Below are 21,062 nucleotides of genomic sequence, written 5' to 3' on the forward strand. Positions count from 1 at the left end.
CAGTTACATGCAATGACATTCTTCAGCCACTAGAGGGCCTGCCTCCCCTCAATCCCCACGTATGCCCAGAATCTACTGCGCACGTAAAGACATGGCAGCCACCAAATATCGTTTTATACTGTGGAAAAAACATTTTTCATCACTACTAGAATACATTTATAAAATTCCAACACCGTGTGTGCAGATAGTGTAGGCCAGGTGTTGTTTTTGTAGCTCTCTTCTCATGTTGTTGTCCATGCGTCATGTAACCTTAGCTGAATGTATTACGTTAGCATTCCACTCAGTCAGCCTTTTATTCTGTATTCTATTTTCATTGTAGCGACCATTTGAACGTTCATTTATTTACCACCACCCCTCCTTTTCAAATGGATTGGACGTCTGTTGCTGTAACTGGTAGCCAATGTGGGAAAATTTAATTTGTTCTTCTTCTGCTCCCTCTTATGTACCCTCTTAATTAGTTCATCACTAGTAGACATCCATTTGATTCTAAGAGGAAGGTTGGAAGGCAATGAAACTTCAAATTGATTGGACATCAAGCCCTGTTAATAGCAGACAATGCGTTAAGCAGTGTCCTAACAAGCCATGATAACAATTACTTTACACATAGCAAAGATTTGCCGCTCATCTGTTGATTAATCTCGTCTCGTGAGACAAATTTGATCATCTCAAATTTAACTCATTCTCTGATAATTTGTGTCTGAGTTTGTGCTCCTGAGGGTAGGGGTGAGTCAGAATAAGCGAACGCAGCAGTAGCCACGTTTACATGCTGACTTTTATTCATACCGATTCAATTAATTCCGAATGGAAATTTCACATCAGCTGTTTACATGTCACTTCATCTATTCCGATCCAGCGTTTACATGTGACTGCCTTTATTCCGAAAGGACGTTTGACGACTGCCGTCTGACATGCGCAGATTAATCAAAACAAAGCGTCACGTTGCAAAACATGGAGATCGATCATCGGAGTGCTGCTGTTTTAACTTTAACCCACTTGTTGTGTTTGTGGGGTCGGATCCGCTTCTGCAGTTTTGCTCTTTTGCCTTGTAGTAGCCGGTTTTCCACCGGTTTCTAATCTGGTCAACGCTCCGGTCTATTCCGGCTTCGTGTAACCTCTCGTGAACTTTTTTAAATAGTTCACTGTTCCTCGTTCCTCGTCGAAAATTTTACAAATTTTATTAAAACGAAAACATTAAGAGGGGGTTTGATATAAAATTTCTATAACTTGTACTAACATGTATCTTTTAAGAACTACAAGTCTTTCTATCCGCTGGATCGCTTTAACAGAATGTTAATAATGTTAATGCCACCTTATTGATTTATTGTTATAATAAACAAATACAGTACTTATCTACCGTATGTTGATTGTATATATCCAATTTGTGTCTTTCCATTCCAACAATAATTTACAGAAAAATATGGCATATTTAGTAGATGGTTTGAATTGCGATTAATTATGATTAATTACGAATAATAAATTTTTAAGCTGTAATTAACTGGATTAAAAATTTTAATCGTTTGACAGCCCTAATATATATATATATATATATATATATATATGTATATACAGTGCCTTGCAGAAGTATTCGGCCCCCTTGAATCTTGCAACCTTTCGCCACATTTCAGGCTTCAAACATAAAGATATGAAATTTAATTTTTTTGTCAAGAATCAACAACAAGTGGGACACAATCGTGAAGTGGAACAACATTTATTGGATAATTTAAACTTTTTTAACAAATAAAAAACTGAAAAGTGGGGCGTGCAATATTATTCGGCCCCTTTACTTTCAGTGCAGCAAACTCACTCCAGAAGTTCAGTGAGGATCTCTGAATGATCCAATGTTGTCCTAAATGACCGATGATGATAAATAGAATCCAAATGTGTGTAATCAAGTCTCCGTATAAATGCACCTGCTCTGTGATAGTCTCAGGGTTCTGTTTAAAGTGCAGAGAGCATTATGAAAACCAAGGAACACACCAGGCAGGTCCGAGATACTGTTGTGGAGAAGTTTAAAGCCGGATTTGGATACAAAAAGATTTCCCAAGCTTCAAACATCTCAAGGAGCACTGTGCAAGCCATCATATTGAAATGGAAGGAGCATCAGACCACTGCAAATCTACCAAGACCCGGCCGTCCTTCCAAACTTTCTTCTCAAACAAGGAGAAAACTGATCAGAGATGCAGCCAAGAGGCCCATGATCACTCTGGATGAACTGCAGAGATCTACAGCTGAGGTGGGAGAGTCTGTCCATAGGACAACAATCAGTCGTACACTGCACAAATCTGGCCTTTATGGAAGAGTGGCAAGAAGAAAGCCATTTCTCAAAGATATCCATAAAAAGTCTCGTTTAAAGTTTGCCACAAGCCACCTGGGAGACACACCAAACATGTGGAAGAAGGTGCTCTGGTCAGATGAAACCAAAATTGAACTTTTTGGCCACAATGCAAAACGATATGTTTGGCGTAAAAGCAACACAGCTAACCACCCTGAACACACCATCCCCACAGTCAAACATGGTGGTGGCAGCATTATGGTTTGGGCCTGCTTTTCTTCAGCAGGGACAGGGAAGATGGTTAAAATTGACGGGAAGATGGATGCAGCCAAATACAGGAACATTCTGGAAGAAAACCTGTTGGTATCTGCACAAGACCTGAGACTGGGACGGAGATTTATCTTCCAACAGGACAATGATCCAAAACATAAAGCCAAATCTACAATGGAATGGTTCAAAAATAAACGTATCCAGGTGTTAGAATGGCCAAGTCAAAGTCCAGACCTGAATCCAATCGAGAATCTGTGGAAAGAGCTGAAGACTGCTGTTCACAAACACTCTCCATCCAACCTCACTGAGCTCGAGCTGTTTTGCAAGGAAGAATGGGCAAGAATGTCAGTCTCTCGATGTGCAAAACTGATAGAAACATACCCCAAGCGACTTGCAGCTGTAATTGGAGCAAAAGGTGGCGCTACAAAGTATTAACGCAAGGGGGCCGAATAATATTGCACGCCCCACTTTTCAGTTTTTTATTTGTTAAAAAATTTTAAATTATTCAATAAATTTTGTTCCACTTCACGATTGTGTCCCACTTGTTGTTGATTCTTGACAAAAAATTAAAATTTTATATCTTTATGTTTGAAGCCTGAAATGTAGCGAAAGGTTGCAAGGTTCAAGGGGGCTGAATACTTTTGCAAGGCACTGTATATATATATGTACAGTGGGGAGAACAACACTCGCAATGGGAGAACCCATTGGCAGTGTATCAAATACTTGTTCTCCCCACTGTATATATAGATACATTATATATATATATATCAGAGGTTGCGCTAGACTTTTTCGTTGTCTGTCATTTTGACTGACAGGGTCATAAAAATCCGGTCATAATCTATTTTTACCCGTCACTTACATTTTTAAAATGATGATAATGACATTGTGGTGACCCTTTGTTTGGCATAATTCACCTTCCGTACTTGTGTGTCCATTTGGCCGAGCGCGTTAGCGGCTACGACACAGTCACGTGACAGAGACACTTAAGAGCCGTGCGTGTTCTACACCGGCTTGAATAGAGAGTTCACAGACAGCAGCAGAGCTACAGTGGCTGGACACAGCAATTCGAGCTAACAAGACTCTTAAAATTGCATACCGCTTCAACATATTCAATAGTATTTGGTTTTCATTCATTTTAAATTAATATTCTGTCCGAACAAGCTTAACAGAGAATCCACACCGTGCCATCATACATCAAGCAGATGAATATGTAACTTTTTCTCCGCAGTGACAAAAACAGCTGACTGTGGCCCCAGTAGGTAAGCTACATTATGGAACAATGAAATTAACAGTTCACCTGCTGTGGCCTAAACGGAGTCTTACACCTTCCTCCTGGTGCGCATGGACTTGAATTGAGTGCCCGCTTGTGCAGTCCCTGTTTTTTCACCTCTTTTATCAACACCATCGTCGTTTTGGGGCTTTTTGAAGAAACTTCGGACACTCAGTTGCCTTGACATTTTTCAGAGTAAGGCCAACGACGTCATGCATCAAGAGAGACAATAGCTAATTAATATGCTCACTCGTCACCCTGTGGTCTGGGGTGTGAATTGCAACCTGTCAAAATGACAGGTGGACTTCAGTTTTTTCCGTCACCGTTTTAAAAAATCGGTCAACGACGGAAAATATTCGGTTAACGCAACCCCTGATATATATATATATATATATATATATATATATAGTCTTACCAGAATTATTTCCCCACTTATATTATTTTCTCAGATTGTGGCACAAGATGAAGATGTGATTGGACATGTCAGAGAACACACTACTAGTTTCTTACAATGAAAGAACCCAAAATGAGCAGTTCCAGTCTGGAAGGAGGTCAAATTGAGAAATATTTGTAACTGGCACAAAATAGGGTTGCTTGGCTAGATCAGGAAAAGAGGCAGCTTTGAGGAAGTTTTAAGAAATTAAGTACTTTGCTCATCCATATCTTTCACATAGACATGACTGAGATAGTGAGTCCAAGTAAGGAGATCAAATTGAGACGCATTTGATATCAACACAAGATCTCATAGTTGTGTCTTAGTGAGAATTTGAAATGACAGAGCTGAATGACATCATTGAAAAATCATGCTAGTAGAATTATTTCTCAAGACCTACTCATGTTATGGTCACTGTGGCTGTGAGACTTACTGTGCTTCTTACTAGACACATTTGAGAAAACTGAGTCATAGACTTCATAATATATTGACGGTACACTGGGTGCGAGGCCGATTAATAGGAGGCCTATCTCCGTCAAAGCTGACCGTGTGGAAACACAGACAAAGAGCTTTTTACGTTGAGAATTCTTGTGAATAATTGCTTAAGTCCCTGAATTCTTTATAGATATGGACGTAAAACAGTCCCGATTCTTGATTATAAGTAGAAAAACCGGGCAGTTAGCACTTACTTTATGTAAATATGTCGAATGTGTGGCTCATCTTTAAGCCACTGTGACGCTGCCATATGACTACAAAGAGCTGTTTAAGTTGAAAATTCTTGTGAATACATGCTTAAATCCCTGAATTCTTTATAGATACTGTATGGACGTAAAACAGTCTCGATTCTTGGTTAAAAGCAGAAAAACCGGGCAGTTAGCATTTATTTTATGTAAATATGTCGAATGCGCTGCAAGTCTTTAAGCCGCTGTGGCGCCACCTTATCACCACAAAGAGCTTTTTACGTTGAAAATTCTTGTGAATAAATGCTTAAATCCCTGAATTCTTTATAGATATGGACGTAAAACAGTCTCGATTCTTGGTTAAAAGCAGAAAAACCGGGCAGTTAGCATTTATTTTACATAAATATGTCGAATGCGCTGCTAGTCTTTAAGCCTCTGTGGCGCCGCCTTATCACCACAAAGAGCTTTTTACGTTGAAAATTCTTGTGAATAAATACTTAAATCCTTGAATTCTTTATAGATACTGTATGGATGTAAAACAGTCTCGATTCTTGGTTAAAAGCAGAAAAACCGGGCAGTTAGCATTTATTTTACATAAATATGTCGAATGCGCTGCTAGTCTTTAAGCCTCTGTGGCACCGCCTTATCACCACAAAGAGCTTTTTACGTTGAAAATTCTTGTGAATAAATACTTAAATCCCTGAATTCTTTATAGATATGGACGTAAACCAGTCTCGATTCTTGGTTAAAAGCAGAAAAACTGGGCAGTTAGCATTTATTTTACGTAAATATGTCGAATGCGCTGCTAGTCTTTAAGCCTCTGTGGTGCCGCCTTATCACCACAAAGAGGTTTTTATGTTGAAAATTCTTGTGAATAAATGCTTAAATCCCTCAATTCTTTATAGATATGGACGTAAAACGGTCTCGATTCTTGATTATAAGCAGAAAAACCGGGCAGTTAGCACTTACGTTACGTAAATATGTCGAATTTGCTCTCATCTTTAAGCCACTGAGACGCTGCCATATCACCACAAAGAGCTTTTTACGTTGAAAATTCTTGTGAATAAATGCTTAAATCCCTGAATTCTTTATAGATATGGACGTAAAACAGTCTCTATTCTTGGTTAAAAGCAGAAAAACTGGGCAGTTAGCAAATTATTTACGTAAATACGTCGAATGCGCTGCTCGTCTTTAAGCCTCTGTGGTGCCGCCTTATCACCACAAAGAGCTTTTTACGTTGAAAATTCTTGTGAATAAATGCTTAATTCCCTGAATTCTTTAATAGATATGGATGTAAAACAGTCTCGATTCTTGGTAAAAAGCAGAAAAACGGGGCAGTTAGCATTTATTTTACTTAAATATTGTAAATTATGATGCCAATGCAGCAGAGGTTAATTTCTCCCATTGATTGTTTTCACAACGATTCAAAACGGTACGAAAAATATGATAATTACCTTCAATCCTCGAACAAATCTCTCCTGAGACAATCCTTCCTGTTTGTGTGCGTTACAGCTATCGTACTTTTTCAATCTAAATCCGGCGTTGCGTTGGTTTTAAGAATTACTGCGACCGACTACGAAGCATTACTTAGCCTTAACTGAATATGAGTGTGGGCAGGCCCCCTACAGTAGGCGTGGCGCAGGGTCTGGCAGAAGAGTCATGTCAATATATAATGAAGTCTATGACTGAGAAAACCAAATATGTATATATTGTTTATTTTTTTTCAAAAAATGTATCTGTACAGTATTAGCACCCGCTGATAAAACACAACAGGGTGTTGGAATCAGTATCGGGATACAATAAATGTTGTTAGTGCAACAGTACTAAGCTTGGTAAAATATAACTGGATGTGTTAAATGGGTACATAAAATCATGTTAAATTAAACTGAGACGAGCTTTGGGATCTTTATGATACTTTAGGCTGTATAATAATAATGGACTTCTTTGAAAGTCTGAATTTAACCAATAGCTGCTTTCTCTGGTTTGATGAAGTTGACCACCACTTGAATCTGGACACTTCCCCACATGCATTGCATTGGCCCGCAAACACCGCAAAGGGGTTAGGACGAGGACCAATCAGAGAATGGTCAACACTGTCAAAGGGAGGGACAATTTCAACGGCGCAGATAAAGTGAGGACATTGGTGAAAGAGCGGTCCTTGTTCGCCCTGACGATGGAGAGCAAGGACCAGTCAGAGCTCTGCTTTCCACAGTTGGCCAACCTGTCCTGCAGCAAGCCCCCATCCAGTTGGTCTGAAGGTGTTTTTTGGAGCGTTCTCCTCTACTTTATCTGCGTCCTAACTGTGCTGCTTAACCTGCTTGTCATCACCTCCATCTCTCATTTCAGGCACAATTTGTTCTTCTTGAAACTAACTTGATGTATTACAGGAGTGTTTGTTTTTTTCATTTGTTGAAGTGCAGGTTGTGTGTTGATTTGTGTGCAGACAGCTGCGCACTCCCACTAACCTGCTCCTCCTCTCTCTCGCCGTCTGCGACCTCCTGGTGGGCCTTCTAGTGTGGCCCGGTGAGATCTTCCTGAACAAGTCCTGCTGGACTCTCAGCGACGTTTCGTGCTCGCTGTATAATTTCGTCTCCTTCACCGTGACGTCTGCCTCAGTTGGAAACATGGTGATGATGTCAGCTGACCGTTATGTGGCTATTTGTAATCCTCTCCAATATCATGTACAAGTGACTGTGAAAAGAATTCAACTTTTTGTTTGTCTCTGTTGGTTCTCCTCTCTTCTTATGAGTAGCATCTTAGTTAAAGAAGATCTGGCGAATCCCGGAAAGTATAAATCCTGCTATGGGGAATGTGTTATTCATATTGATTACGCCGCGTCAGTTTTTGATCTGGTCGTGACTTTCATCCTTCCTCTCTGCATTATCGTCACGCTGTACACCAGGGTGTTTGCGGTTGCCGTGTCTCAAGCGAGAGCAGTGCGCTCTCATGTTAGGTGTGGCAAAGCGCCTCTCCCGATGAGGGCGAGGAAATCCGAGCTGAAGGCAGCCAGGACTCTCGGGGTTCTGGTTCTGGTTTTCCTGATGTGCTTCTGTCCCTACTACTGCGTTTCGCTGGCTGGTGATAGCTTTCCTTGGAGTGCCTCGGTTGTGCTCAATATGTACTACCTGAACTCTTGCGTGAACCCTTTGATATATGTGTGGTTTTATCCGTGGTTCAGACGAGCTGTCAAACACATTGTCACTCTTCAGGTATTGCAGTCTGGTTCCTGTGGGGCCAACATACTGTAGACCACTAACAGGCAGGCTTTCTATTCGTGTCACTTTGGAAATGAATGTTAACACGGTTTTTGAACGGGATATAATCACCTTTTGTTTTGCGTGAGCGTGAATGGAAGCACCCTTCATACTTCTAGCCAGAGATATCAGATTTCTACAGGAACGAAGACTCTCACCATTTGTGACTTTTTCAAGTGGCGCCAACCAACAGACTTTATAGTGATTCCTGTGTTTCCCGTTTCCTGACTGAGTCTTTTTGTTGTCTGTATGTTAACTGATTTCATTGTTGTTGTTTTTTTGTCAGCTCACCCAGAGTGAGTCAGTGGACGCAGGTTGTCAAAAGTGCAAAGCTAGTACAACTGGTCTTTTGAATAAAAAATTACTGTAGTATTTTTTTAACTGCTTTTAATTTTCAGCAGGTGTCTGAGAGCTGCGGCTCCAGCTGTGCAGGTGGTTCTTTAATCCTTCAGCTGAAGCCTAGTGGTTGAAAATTATAGTAAAAACAAATAATTAAATCACTGCAGTTTAAAAAAATTCCAGGTCCACCATCTGGCAGTCAGTATGGATAGGGAGAAAGCTGAAGTAGAGGGTGTATTGGCATGTGTTAGTTCACCACAAGACACATCACATCATCTTGTTATCAAAAGCTTTCATGTTTGACTATTTAGCATGACATCATATTTCTCTGAACTTTGTGTTTCATTAAACAAGTGCCTGGTAGGGCCTCTGCCTCTTCCACCTAAAGGCCTGACTCAACTTGGGCAGGTGGGCATGTTTTTCTCTTTTTACAGGTAGGCCTGTTTGATGTGTGAAGCGGCCACAGGTGCGGGCAATATCAAGCAGCCGTCTTTAAAAGCTAGTGGACCCCGCCACCTCGTCGCCCGATCAACTTGTCTGGTTCCATCCGTCAGTTGCATCTCGACTTCTTAGATACTTTGAATTGATTACCTGTTTATGACTTACTTTTGCTCTCATCCCAGGACCAGTTTTATGCGCACCGTTTGTCGGATTTTATGCCTCCCTCCTTCCAAGCCCCATCATCTCCTGCCGGCTCACTACTCCGAACTGAAGCATCGACATCCATCCTCTGCCTTGACTCTCACAACAGTCACATCCCTTTTTGTGTCCGCCAATAAACTATTGCTCATCACGACCTGGTTTGTCTGCTTGCCTCCTGCCCGCACACCCGATTTAGCACCCGATTGGTAATGTTCTGAATACAATGAGAGTAGATCACCTTTAATCAAGTTAGCTCACTATTTGTGACTATAGAAAAATAATGAGTTAGACTATTTGATTGGATTTTTTTTAATTAACAGTTTTCTTTTATTGTTTTATTATTATTATATAATATATATATTGGGAGTGGGAACCTCTTGGTACCTCATGATACGATACGATACGATTTGCGATACAAAGCTCACGATAACGATGATCTGACGATATGGAGATCAGTGTTGGGAATAAAGCCGGTATGTAACGGCGTTATTTTTTCAGTTACGGGGTAATATAACTAATTACATTTTCCGCCATTACAACGCTTTTACAGTTACTGACGGTCAAAAGCAGTGCATTACTTACTTTGAATAAATTGAAGAAACTACCAGCTGTAGCGAGTCTACTCTGCTTTGTTTATTTGTCATCCAAGACTTGGGGTGCATTCAGGTTCACGGCAATGAAAATAGTAAACACACATAGCCTACCTTTGCAAGAACGATAGAGTTGCCGTTTGATACGGTCATAATGTGCAGCTCCTGCACCCATCCGCAGCAAAACTGTTCGTAGCTTTGTAGCGATTTGTAATTTCGGAATCGCTGATGAGTTTAGTAACATACACCAAACAATAAATACAGCAGAATGTCCATTTGTCCAATTGTGGAAGCCCGTCGACATCTTTACTCCATTTGTCTTCGGCTTGCTCGTAAGAGTCAACATTGTTTACATCCTTAAGTTTAATCACACATCTGTTCTTCGCCTTAGTAACGAGTTTGTCTCTTTATCGAACCGCCAAGTTAAAGTTAATTGTCCTGCGAGCCAGACCTGCTTCCAATATGGCTGCGTTGTTGTCAAATCTCACGTGGTCCCCCATTCTGTGACGTAAACGCTCGCGCCTAATAGCGCATGTACTTCAGAGCCGGTTGTTTATATGTGAATTGTCTCACCCTATGTTTGGATATGTGTATTTGTTGTTAATAAAGTTTGTTAAAAAAAAAAAAAACTTCGGAGCCGGTGTTTTCACACACAAACCAGAACAGCGCATGCGGCAAACACACACACACAAAACAGATGAAGAAGGATATGATGGCAGAGCATTCAGAGGAAAATTTGTCCTTTCCGAGGTGGAGATATAAACACTATTTCAATTTGGTCGATATTAAAGGAAAGAACGTGCATGTAAAGTGTAATTTATGTCCCGGGGCAAAGCTTTTGTCGACATCTGTGGTAAGCAATTCAAATCTGTTTATTTTTGTTACACTTCAAGTGTAGGCAGGGGCGGACTGGGACTAAAAAGCAGCCCTGGACTTTGACTCAGCCCAGCCCACAAGAATCGCTATACGAAAGGAAACACAGAACCGCTAGGGGGGTCCGGGAGCATGTCCCCCCGGGGAGAATTTTTATTTTATTTTATTTTTTTAACATTTTATTGTAAAATGCATCAATTTCGTGCACTTTGAGAGAAAAATTAAGAAAATGTGTCTATACTGTGACTGTCTGACTTGGGGCGCTCAAAGTACTGCAAGTCTGAACTGGAGTTGGATTCATTTTCTGTACTAGCTCTATGATCAACCTGAATAAACAAATTAAAGAATTTATTTTTCAAAGCAAGTTTTATATATCCAATTGATTATAATATATCTCTATATATAAAATGACTTCATTGTTTATGCCATAATTCAGTGGTCTCCAAACTATTCCACATAGGGCTGCAGCGGGCGCAGGATTTCATTCTAACAAAACAAGACAACACCTCTGCACCGATCTGGTGTCTTACAAGTGTAATCAGTTGATTGCAGTCAGGTGCTGCTTGTTTTAGCAGAAACTTCATTGGTTAAACTGTCGGTACTCGATCGGTTGAAACAAAAACCAGGCCCCACAGCGGCCCTTGAGGACCGGTTTGGAGACCCCTGCCATACAAATAATAAATTTCAATGAAAATACAATAAACATTTCAAGACAAATCCTGTATACATAACCTTCATTGAAAAGTATTAACCAGAAAACAAAACGATATATAAATTATTAAAAATATACTGTATATCATATCAGTTTAACTACCTAAACTTTAAAGTAAAACCATTCATTTTATTAATATTTTGTTATATTTCTTCTGAATTAATATTGCTATGCTGCGTGTGCATACATTGTTTTACGGCTAAAATATTTTTTCTTAGGAGTGGGATAGTAGGACTAGCCTACTGTAACTTGACACGATTGCAAACGGGTACATCGACTAGCTGGCACTAACCCTTTAATTGTCATTTATTTCATTTAAAATGTAGCTACCTGGTGGATAACAATTGCCAGTATACCAAGCAAGTAACCCTCTTCATCCCAATTTACTTGCCCTGCGCTTGTCTGGGGAACTTCCACCAGCTTACCCCCCTCTTCTTTTCTCTCTCCCTGCACCGGCTGCACGTCAGAGCAGCTGCCGCTCCCTCTCACCATCGCCGGGAGCTGGGCTGTTGTTATCCGACGTGGCCGTTGCAGCCAGACTGCTGCTTGCGAAAATATTTGTCAACTTATGACATTTTAATGCTTCACTCTCCAGTTTAATTTTTTTCTCCCTAACCTTCTCCGCGCCATCCTGCTCTTTTCTGTTTTTTGCCACCACCATCCATTTTGTGCATTAACGCTCGTCGCTATTTTGCTTCCACAAGGAAGGAACCAATGAAGGCTACTCTGTGCTTTCTTCGTTCCTAGTCTATCAGATTGACAGTGAACAGCCAGGCGCATTGCTGCCACCTGTCGGATTGGATGTGAACTGTAGATAATCAGAGGATAGAGGGGATAAAAACAGTGATGTATAATGAATGGCGGCCGCCGGCCGTCCAGGGCACTGGCCGTTCTGTGATCCCCCAGAACCCACAGATTACCAGTCCGCCCCTGAGTGTAGGATAAATCTGTTGCTGGTGAGGTGCAATAAATATTACAAAGTTCTATAACACAACTACTTGTCCGTTCTTCTCTATTCAACTCACTCGAATACTGCTCAGAAAATTTCAAATTCTTTGACGTACAACAACTTCTTTTTAAAGTAACGGAAATAGTTACTTTCCCTGGTAACTAGTTACTTTTACTATAGAGTAATTCAGTTACTAACTCAGTTATTTTTGTGGAAGAAGTAGTGAGTAACTTTAACTAATTACTTTTTTAAAGTAACGTGCCCAACACTGATGGCGATATAACGATTATTGATACATTGGTCGGGAAACCAATCTTAGATATTCTACAAACAACTAATAAACAGAAAAACAAGCTTCTGCTGTGAACTGGAATGGTTTATCACTGGCAGACGTCCAATGGCAGGGGTGGCAGCGAATGAACAAACGTTCATTCGCTGCCACCCCTCCCAGTCCAAACGGATTGAACGTCTATGGCCGTCAGTGGCAGCTAATGCCAGGCAATGAGGTCATTTTGGGCCATTTAAGGTCATTTACCTGTTGATTTTCAGTTACTTCCCGTTGATTTTGGGGTATTTTATGGTTCACTTCCTGTTTATCTTGAGTTACAGAACAGGAAGTGACCTGGGAATCACCCAAATGAATAGGCAGTGACTCAAACTCAACAGGAAATGACCTGTAAATGCCCGAAAATGAACAGTAGGTGACCTGGAAATGCCCTGAAAATTGGACAGAATGACTGTGAATGCTCTGGTTTCGAATGAACGAACGTTCCCAGTCTAAATGGACTGAGCGTCCAACACCGTCAATGCAGCCTTAAGCCTGAGTTATGCTCCTGCGGTGCGGTGACGGCAAAGCGACTAAGGCGTCAATGAGCATTCGATAGTTCTTCGGCGTTGCTCTGTAATTCACCGCCAAGCCACTAGAGGGCTGAGGCGTTGTGTTTGTACGGTTTTGGGGGACACTTGTCGATGTCCTCTAGTTTTCTTCCGGTTACACAATGTTAAAAAAAAAAAAAAAACAATGCAAGATGGAACGCTTGAATGTGGATCTTCACGAATTGTTTGCCATTTGGCAATCTTTATAATGTCTTGACGAGACATTGTAGAGGTTGTCGTACTTGCGGACCTCTTTGATGATACTCTCGTCGGCTTGGTCCATTTTTTCGTGTAGCACAACAATGTTTGAAAATGGCGGTGATTTCGCACTGAACCGGAAACAGCAGTCTGAGCGGACCAATCACAGTCCACTTGTGTCACGTCTCCAAGCGACGCGAAGTCAGAAAATTGAGGAGTTGCAAGTCAGGCTACGGCGAAGGGTCGTGAATGGGGTCTGCCTTGTCGGCGTAGGTCTGCCGCAGAAGCATAACTCAGCCTTTAGAGGTAACTGAGATACTATTATGGTGGAAGATTTTGGTATCAACTTGTTGGTTCATTTTTATTTTGTTTTTTTTAGACATTGACACCTTTTTAAAACGATATCTCGATTCTTGGCAGGAGCATATCGATAATCTTTTGGGATACAATGTATCACGATTAGGGCTGTCAAAATTATCGCGTTGACAGGCGGTAATTATTTTTTTTAATTTATCACGTTAAAATAGTTGACGCAATTAACGCATGCATGAATGACCTGCTCACGCATTGCCTCAGATTACAATTACGCCGTTTATGGACATTAAGAGTGAAAAGAATGCAACAGGCCGCTTGGGGGCAGCGCCGTTCCATACTAATGTTATTCCTTCTCATAGTGGGAGAATTAGTAGTTGTGAGACGTTTATGCTGTTGCATTGTGCTATTAGTGCTCCACACATATTTCTGTAAGTTTTCTTTCTTTTAGTGGCAATTATGTGTCTCTTGTTGTATTTTGGGTAAGATATGTACAGAGATATACTGTATATGTTATAAAGGCGAGTGGACACAGGCGTTCTTTGGACAGCGCCGTTTATTGGCATAAGCTTCGGCAACTCCTTCACAAAAAACATAAGTATCATATAGTGAAAGCACAACAAAAATAATATTCCTATCTCTCAACAAAAAAAAATGTTCACAAAAAGAAAACCACTTCAGTCTGTAGTAATGAGGCCCTATTCTTACACAGTTTAACGACAATGCAAAGTGAACTGGCATTCCCAATCAAAATAGCTATGCAAAATACACATAAAACTTACTCAGACTTTGGTCACTCTATCTTATTATTGTTATTTTTATTCTTCTTATTATTATATTAACTCTACTTTTGATTGAAAATTTTACAAATTTTAATGAAACGAAAAAATGAAGAGGGGTTTTAATACAAAATTACTATAACTTGTTACTATAACATTTATCTTTTAAGAACTACAAGTCTTTCTATCCATGGATCACTTTAACAGAAAAAATGTTAATAATGCCATTTGTGGATTTATTGTTATAATAAACAAATACAGTACTTATGTACAGTATGTTGTATGTATATATCCGTCTTGTGTCTTATCTTTCCATTCCAACAATAATTTACAGAAAAATATGGCATATTTTAGAGATGGTTTGAATTGCGATTAATTACAATTAATTACGATTAATTAATTTTTAAGCTGTGATTAACTCGATTAAAAATTTTAATCGTTTGACAGCCCTAATCACGATATATCACCATTTCGATATTTTGTCACACCCCTAATATATATATATATATATATATACATATATACATATATACATTATTGTTAAGTATAAGGGGGGGGGGGTCATGTGTATAATTTTATATTATTATATGAAATGGTCCTTTTTTTAATTGACATTGACAGCTCTAAAATAATGACGAAAAATAATAGGAGACAGCATTTATTGTTTGCATTTTTTGTGATTATTTTACTTTAGCTTTGGTTTCATAAAGAAATTCAATTCAGTAAACTTCTACCGATCCCTTGACAAAGATTGTTAGAAACTCAGTGTTTTTTTGTTTGTTTTGTTTTTGTTTTTTTCAGAATTCAAAATAGTTTTGTTGCATGCAGAAACAACATTCTGTGTTTCCTTTTGTAGTTCTGCATATGTAACTTAGATGTCAAGTGGATTTTGTGGCTCTGTATATCTTTGTTTCTTAAAAAATACTTATTTGGATATCTATTTGATCACTGCCAGCCCCTTGCTGCAGCCCTATTGCTGTCAATGGCACTGAAATATGATCAGGATTTATTGCCAGCCCACCCAAGTAGTTTTACATCCATTATTTTATCTCTTGCAGACGCCAATCACATTTCTTCTGAACCTCGTGATAAAAAACTTTTTTTTATTTGGAGCAAGAATTCAACTCTTTCTGTCTTTGTCATATCAATATTGGCCAGCAGATAGAGCCATATACCTTTTTTCAAAGGAACTTCGTGACACTTGTCTTTTCTGTCTTTGTCATATCAATATTGGCCAGCAGATGAAGCTATATACCTTTTTCAAAGGAACTTTGTGGCACGTGATCAAACTAGAAAAAGATCTTTACCCAGTCATTTTCAATTCATTTATATCACCCATTGTAACTTTATTTTTAAGATGAATTATATCAAAATTATTTGCATGTTATTGTATTGAGAAAAAAAAACATACAATGTTAACTAAAACACTAATAAGTGAAGACATATTTTATAAATCGAAATAATACTTTAAAAAATAGCTCATAAACTGTCGAAAGACCCATAAAACTGATGCAAAACAAAAAGGAAAAAAATCCAAAGAACTTCCTGCTGTGTTTTTAATGAATATGATTTTATTTTGTCAATTTGAGAGGGCTTAATCCACCCATTTGGATGCAACTAAAAATATGCACAAAATAATTACAACAATTAAAATAATCTTCTAAATTAATGAAACAATTAAAAAACAAACATATGCAAAACAAATACATGTATTCTAAAAATGATATCTATGGGTGGTACTGGATTAAAAAATAAATCTAATTATTTTAGAGGCGTTGTAATGGCTTATTCTTGATTAATCGCATTTAAAATCTTTGGAACATTGGACCAATAAGCTAGTTTTTTTTTTTAAAGGATTTTGGGCAATAGAATCCCAGTAAGGAGGAGGACCCTGAGGAGCTATCATGGAAGGACAAGCCCCTGCATGGTATGTACCACCGACAAATTGAGGCGGTAGCTGACATGGTAAAAACTTACCAGTGGCTAGAAAAGGCCGGACTGAAAGACAGCACGGAGGCACTGATCATGGCAGCACAAGAACAGGCCCTAAACACAAGATCAATAGAGGCCGAGGTCTATCACACCAGACAGGACCCCAGGTGCAGGCTATGCAAAGAGGCCCCTGAGACAGTCCAGCACATCACAGCAGGGTGCAAGATGCTGTCAGGCGAGGCATACGTGGAACGACATAACCAGGTAGCAGGCATAGTGTACAGGAACATCTGTGCTGAGTACAGACTGGACACCCCAGAGTTGAGGTGGGCAACACCCCCAAAGGTGGTCAAGAACCACCGAGCCGTGATCCTGTGGGACTTCCAGATCCAGACAGACAAACTAGTGATGGCCAACCAGCCTGACATAGTGGTGGTGGATAAACATCAGAAGACAGCAGTAGTGATAGATGTAGCAATCCCGAGCGATAGCAACATCAGGAAAAAAGAACACGAAAAGCTGGAGAAATATCAAGGGTTGAAGGAAGAGATGGAGAAAATGTGGGGAGTGAAGGCAACAGTGGTGCCAGTAGTGATCGGGACACTAGGGGCAGTAACTCCCAAGCTGGGTGCATGGCTCCAACAGATACCAGGAATAACGTCCGACGTCTCTGTTCAGAAGAGCACAATCTTAGGGACAACTAAGATCCTGCGCAGAACCCTCAAGCTCCCAGGCCTCTGCTAGAGGACCGGAGCTTGAAAGGAGGGACCATACTGCCCGTGTGGGCGAGACGACTATTTTTTAAATATATACTAGAGCTATCAAACGATTAAAATTTTTAATCGAGTTAATCACAGCTTAAAAATTAATTAATCGGAGTTCAAGCCATCTATAAAATATGCCATATTTTTCTGTAAATTATTGTTGGAATGGAAAGAAGACACAAAGAAGACGGATATATATTCAACATACTGTACATAAGTACTGTATTTGTTTATTATAAAAATAAATCAACAAGATGGCATTACCATTATTAGATTATTATTATTAGAATAGAAAGACTTGTGGTTCTTAAAAGATAAATGTTAGTACAAGTTATAGAAATTTTATATTAAAACCCCTCTTCATGTTTTCGTTTTAATAAAATTTGTCAAATTTTCAATCAAAAAATAAACTAGCAGCCCGCCATTGTTGATGTCAATAATTACTTACACAATGCTCATGGGTGCTGAAGCCTATAAAATCAGTCACACCCAAGCGCCAGCAGAGGGCGGCAAAACTCCGAAAAACACAACAAGTACACCTTTCACTGTGCTGTTATTTTAATCTGTTTGAGCGGGGCATTTGTGAGTTAATTGCGTCAAATACTTTAACGGGATTAATTTAAAAAATTAACTACCGATCGTTAACGCGATAATTTTGACAGCCCTAATAATTACACAATGCTCATGGTGCATAAAATCAGTCGCACCCAAGCGCCAGCAGAGGGAGACAAAAAACACAAGTAACAAGTGGATATGACACTGCTGTCATTTTAACCCGTTTGAGCGGGGCACGAGCGTTAATTGCGTCAAATATTTTAACGTGATTAATTTGTAAAAAGTATTGTTCTTTGGGCCACAAGTTTGGGACCCTTGTCCTATATGAATGTAATAAAACATGTTTTTAAACGATCATAATTCATGCATATAAGGGTTAAAATGCGTTATTTTATAACACATTTAAATCTTTGAGATTCAGCGAGATCTTCCCCTAATATAAACATTTACAAACAGTGCCGTAAAAAATGTATTTGCCTATTTCTTAAATAAATCTACTCTAAATACATACAAATATATCTTAAATACTAATAGTTGGGGGGGGGGGGGTGAAGCATATTATTTGGAGGGACATTTCATTCTGTCTACTCTCCAGTGCTGTATTTAGTTTCTGTCTAGTTTTCTGTTTAGTTTGTCAAGTTTATGCATGACTCACTCATTCTATCGAAATGCTCTTAAACGAAGTAGAATTCTCTCTCTTATACAATACAGTAATATGTGCGTGAGTAGTTTGGCACTCCTGTAATATATTCTGTTTTGACTTCAGCCAAATGTTAAGTTTGCGTCACTCTGGTGTGCACGTGTTGAAGTAGACAAGTCTTGAGTTGTCCAGTGAATTCTTGAGGCTGTTTAACCAGCTGGCTCTTTCTACACTTATACTGTACTTCACACTATAAGCACCACCTTAGCTAGTTTATGAGTAATACCTTTTTTTCGTTAGTTATATGTAAAAAAATAAAAATAAAAAACTACGCAACTTCTTTTTCAGTACGGTGTGAGACACAGTTGTTAAATTCCAATATGTTGGCGTGTCGTACCATGTTTTTGTAACACACAATCAATATTTTGTCAAATTGTGGTTTATCATATCATGTTCTCTGCATTATCATATTAAGATAAACGTATCCAATATTGATAATGTAGTGTAGTGTACAATTTATTTATTTTTTTGGATACTTGTAGAAAAGTGTCAAATGAGGACATTGTAACATAGCTTATGTTTTTCTTCCAGTATCATATCAATACACAAAAAGTGTCACATCTCGATACTGGGATGATCTGTATCGTGTTTTTTTCTGATATTATGTTAATATCAGGAAATTGTCAAGCAACTAGATCGCGATGTTGGATGTTTTATGTAAATTTGTATCAACAGACTTGTAGAAAAAGTATCAAATAAGGACATTGTAATCACTTCGCTGCATTGCAATGTAATGCATCGTGTTTTTTGCAATATCGTATCAATATACAAAAAAAAAGTGTCACTTCTCGATATTGTGAAGTTCAGTATCATGTTTTTGGGGTATTATGTTTACCCTTTCAGGGATAAATGGTTACTTTAGAGGACAACTATTCAAAAGTCTGCACTTCAACCATTTACCGTATAAACTGCTGACTATTTTTGGAAATATATTTAATTATTTTGACACTTAAGCCCTTTATAGGGAAAGTGACTATTTTTTGTCATTTGACAAACATAAATAATACAAATTATCATATAATCTTAAAAATTATTTTAAAAATTATCATAGTACTTTTATGATATATAATACTTTTATAACTCAATACAATAATAATAAAACTATATTAAAATGAATAAAAACAAATACATACTGGTTATAGCGCCAAGTAAAACTCTTAAGTTGGTTTTTTTTTTTCATAGTATTTAACTCATTGCATGTGAATGAACATTCATTCACCCCTCCCAGTCAAAATGGATTGGAAGTCAAGCGCCGTCAAATGGTAGCTATTGAGTTCAATAAGTCCCCTTTAAAAGTTAAAATATTTATATATATGGCAGAAAACACTCAGGTGACTTGCAGTTCCGCTCTGAGACCCCCAATTTGGCCAAATTTCAAAAATGTCCTACATGCATATGTGATACAACATTGGAAAGCTTAAAATCTCAATTTTCTATTTCTTTTTTAAACCCCGAAGACAAACTCGAGGTGAGAGCATGAGAGAGCATAATTATAGACACCATGATTTTCACGAGATATTATCACGTACTTACCTTGTTTGGATCCGAAAACTCCGTGTAGCATGTCTTATCGAATGTCAAGACATTGCTGTGAATGGCCACAGCCGGACGTTTGGGGGATTTTATGTTTTGTTGTTTTTTTGTTGTAAGATGTAAAGTATACGATGCGATCCTGATTTTAAAAAACAAAACAAAACAACAACAACAACATAATAGGCTAAAGATTAATTAAATCTTTTAGTGCCATTAGCGACAACAGATGTCAAATTTGTGAACGTGTAATGCTATCAGTGGTTAACTAATGAGTTAATTGCACAAGAACGAAGGTGTGACCATACCAGCCTGAGAAAGTGTTTCTCCGCAACTTGTTCACACAGAAAATTGAGCAATGGCAGGAAGTTGCACTTCTTCAGAACTTACGCCCACGTATGTTCTTACCCAAAATATTTCATGATTTTAAAATTCCAAAAATGTTATCATACAAAACGAAACAGAGGAGGAAAAGCCAACTTTCGCAGCACCCATCTGGCAACCCTTTCTGCCCCTCCCCCAAGTGACCCGCTGACCTACAGCACAAAAGCACACAAGGGGGGATGTTGAGGCATGTGGGGTGTTATTTTGCTCTGTAGTGGGAAACACAAGTAAACCCGCTACCATAACTGCTTTCTTTGTTATTTTCAGCAAATGAACAATTTGTGGTAAACAATGAAGTTGCATTTCAGTGACACATTTCTACATTCACGGGCCAAACTATAAATATCAAACAAAAATAATGACATTTACTCATTATCTGCCATTGTCTTGAAGTATGTTTCTGCTTGTGACATTTTTTTCTATGTACCCATCCCCCACACTTTAGCCGTCGACAGCTGGAGGCAAACCAGCTGAGCGGTTGTCATAGAAAGGCCTCAGTTGGCTTTCAGGCGCAGACATTGCTAGTCGACGCTTAGATGACAACACAAGTGTCACTTTTTGACCTTCAACCTTTTCGTTCATGTCAACAAGTCATATCAAGTCGTAATGTTACATACTGTAACTTTACATAATATTACGAGTTTAACGTCATTTTTTTCTCTTAATACTATGACTTTAATCTCATAATATTGCGACTTTTTTCTCACTGTTATCCTCGTAATGCACTGTATGACTTAACTCTCGTAAT

The 21,062-nt window shown here is 38.8% G+C and overlaps 1 protein-coding gene across 1 annotated transcript; it reads left to right on the plus strand.

Annotated features, from left to right (window-relative positions):
- Nucleotides 1-7,098: 7,098 nt before the first annotated feature.
- Nucleotides 7,099-8,173, plus strand: LOC130927167 (trace amine-associated receptor 13c-like). The gene is made up of 2 exons (XM_057852787.1): nucleotides 7,099-7,271; nucleotides 7,369-8,173. Exons 1-2 carry the CDS (start codon nucleotides 7,099-7,101, stop codon nucleotides 8,171-8,173), a joined length of 978 nt encoding a protein of 325 aa, XP_057708770.1.
- Nucleotides 8,174-21,062: the final 12,889 nt, after the last annotated feature.

Source organism: Corythoichthys intestinalis, chromosome 12 (assembly GCF_030265065.1).
Source record: "Corythoichthys intestinalis isolate RoL2023-P3 chromosome 12, ASM3026506v1, whole genome shotgun sequence".
Classification (NCBI taxonomy): domain Eukaryota; kingdom Metazoa; phylum Chordata; class Actinopteri; order Syngnathiformes; family Syngnathidae; genus Corythoichthys; species Corythoichthys intestinalis.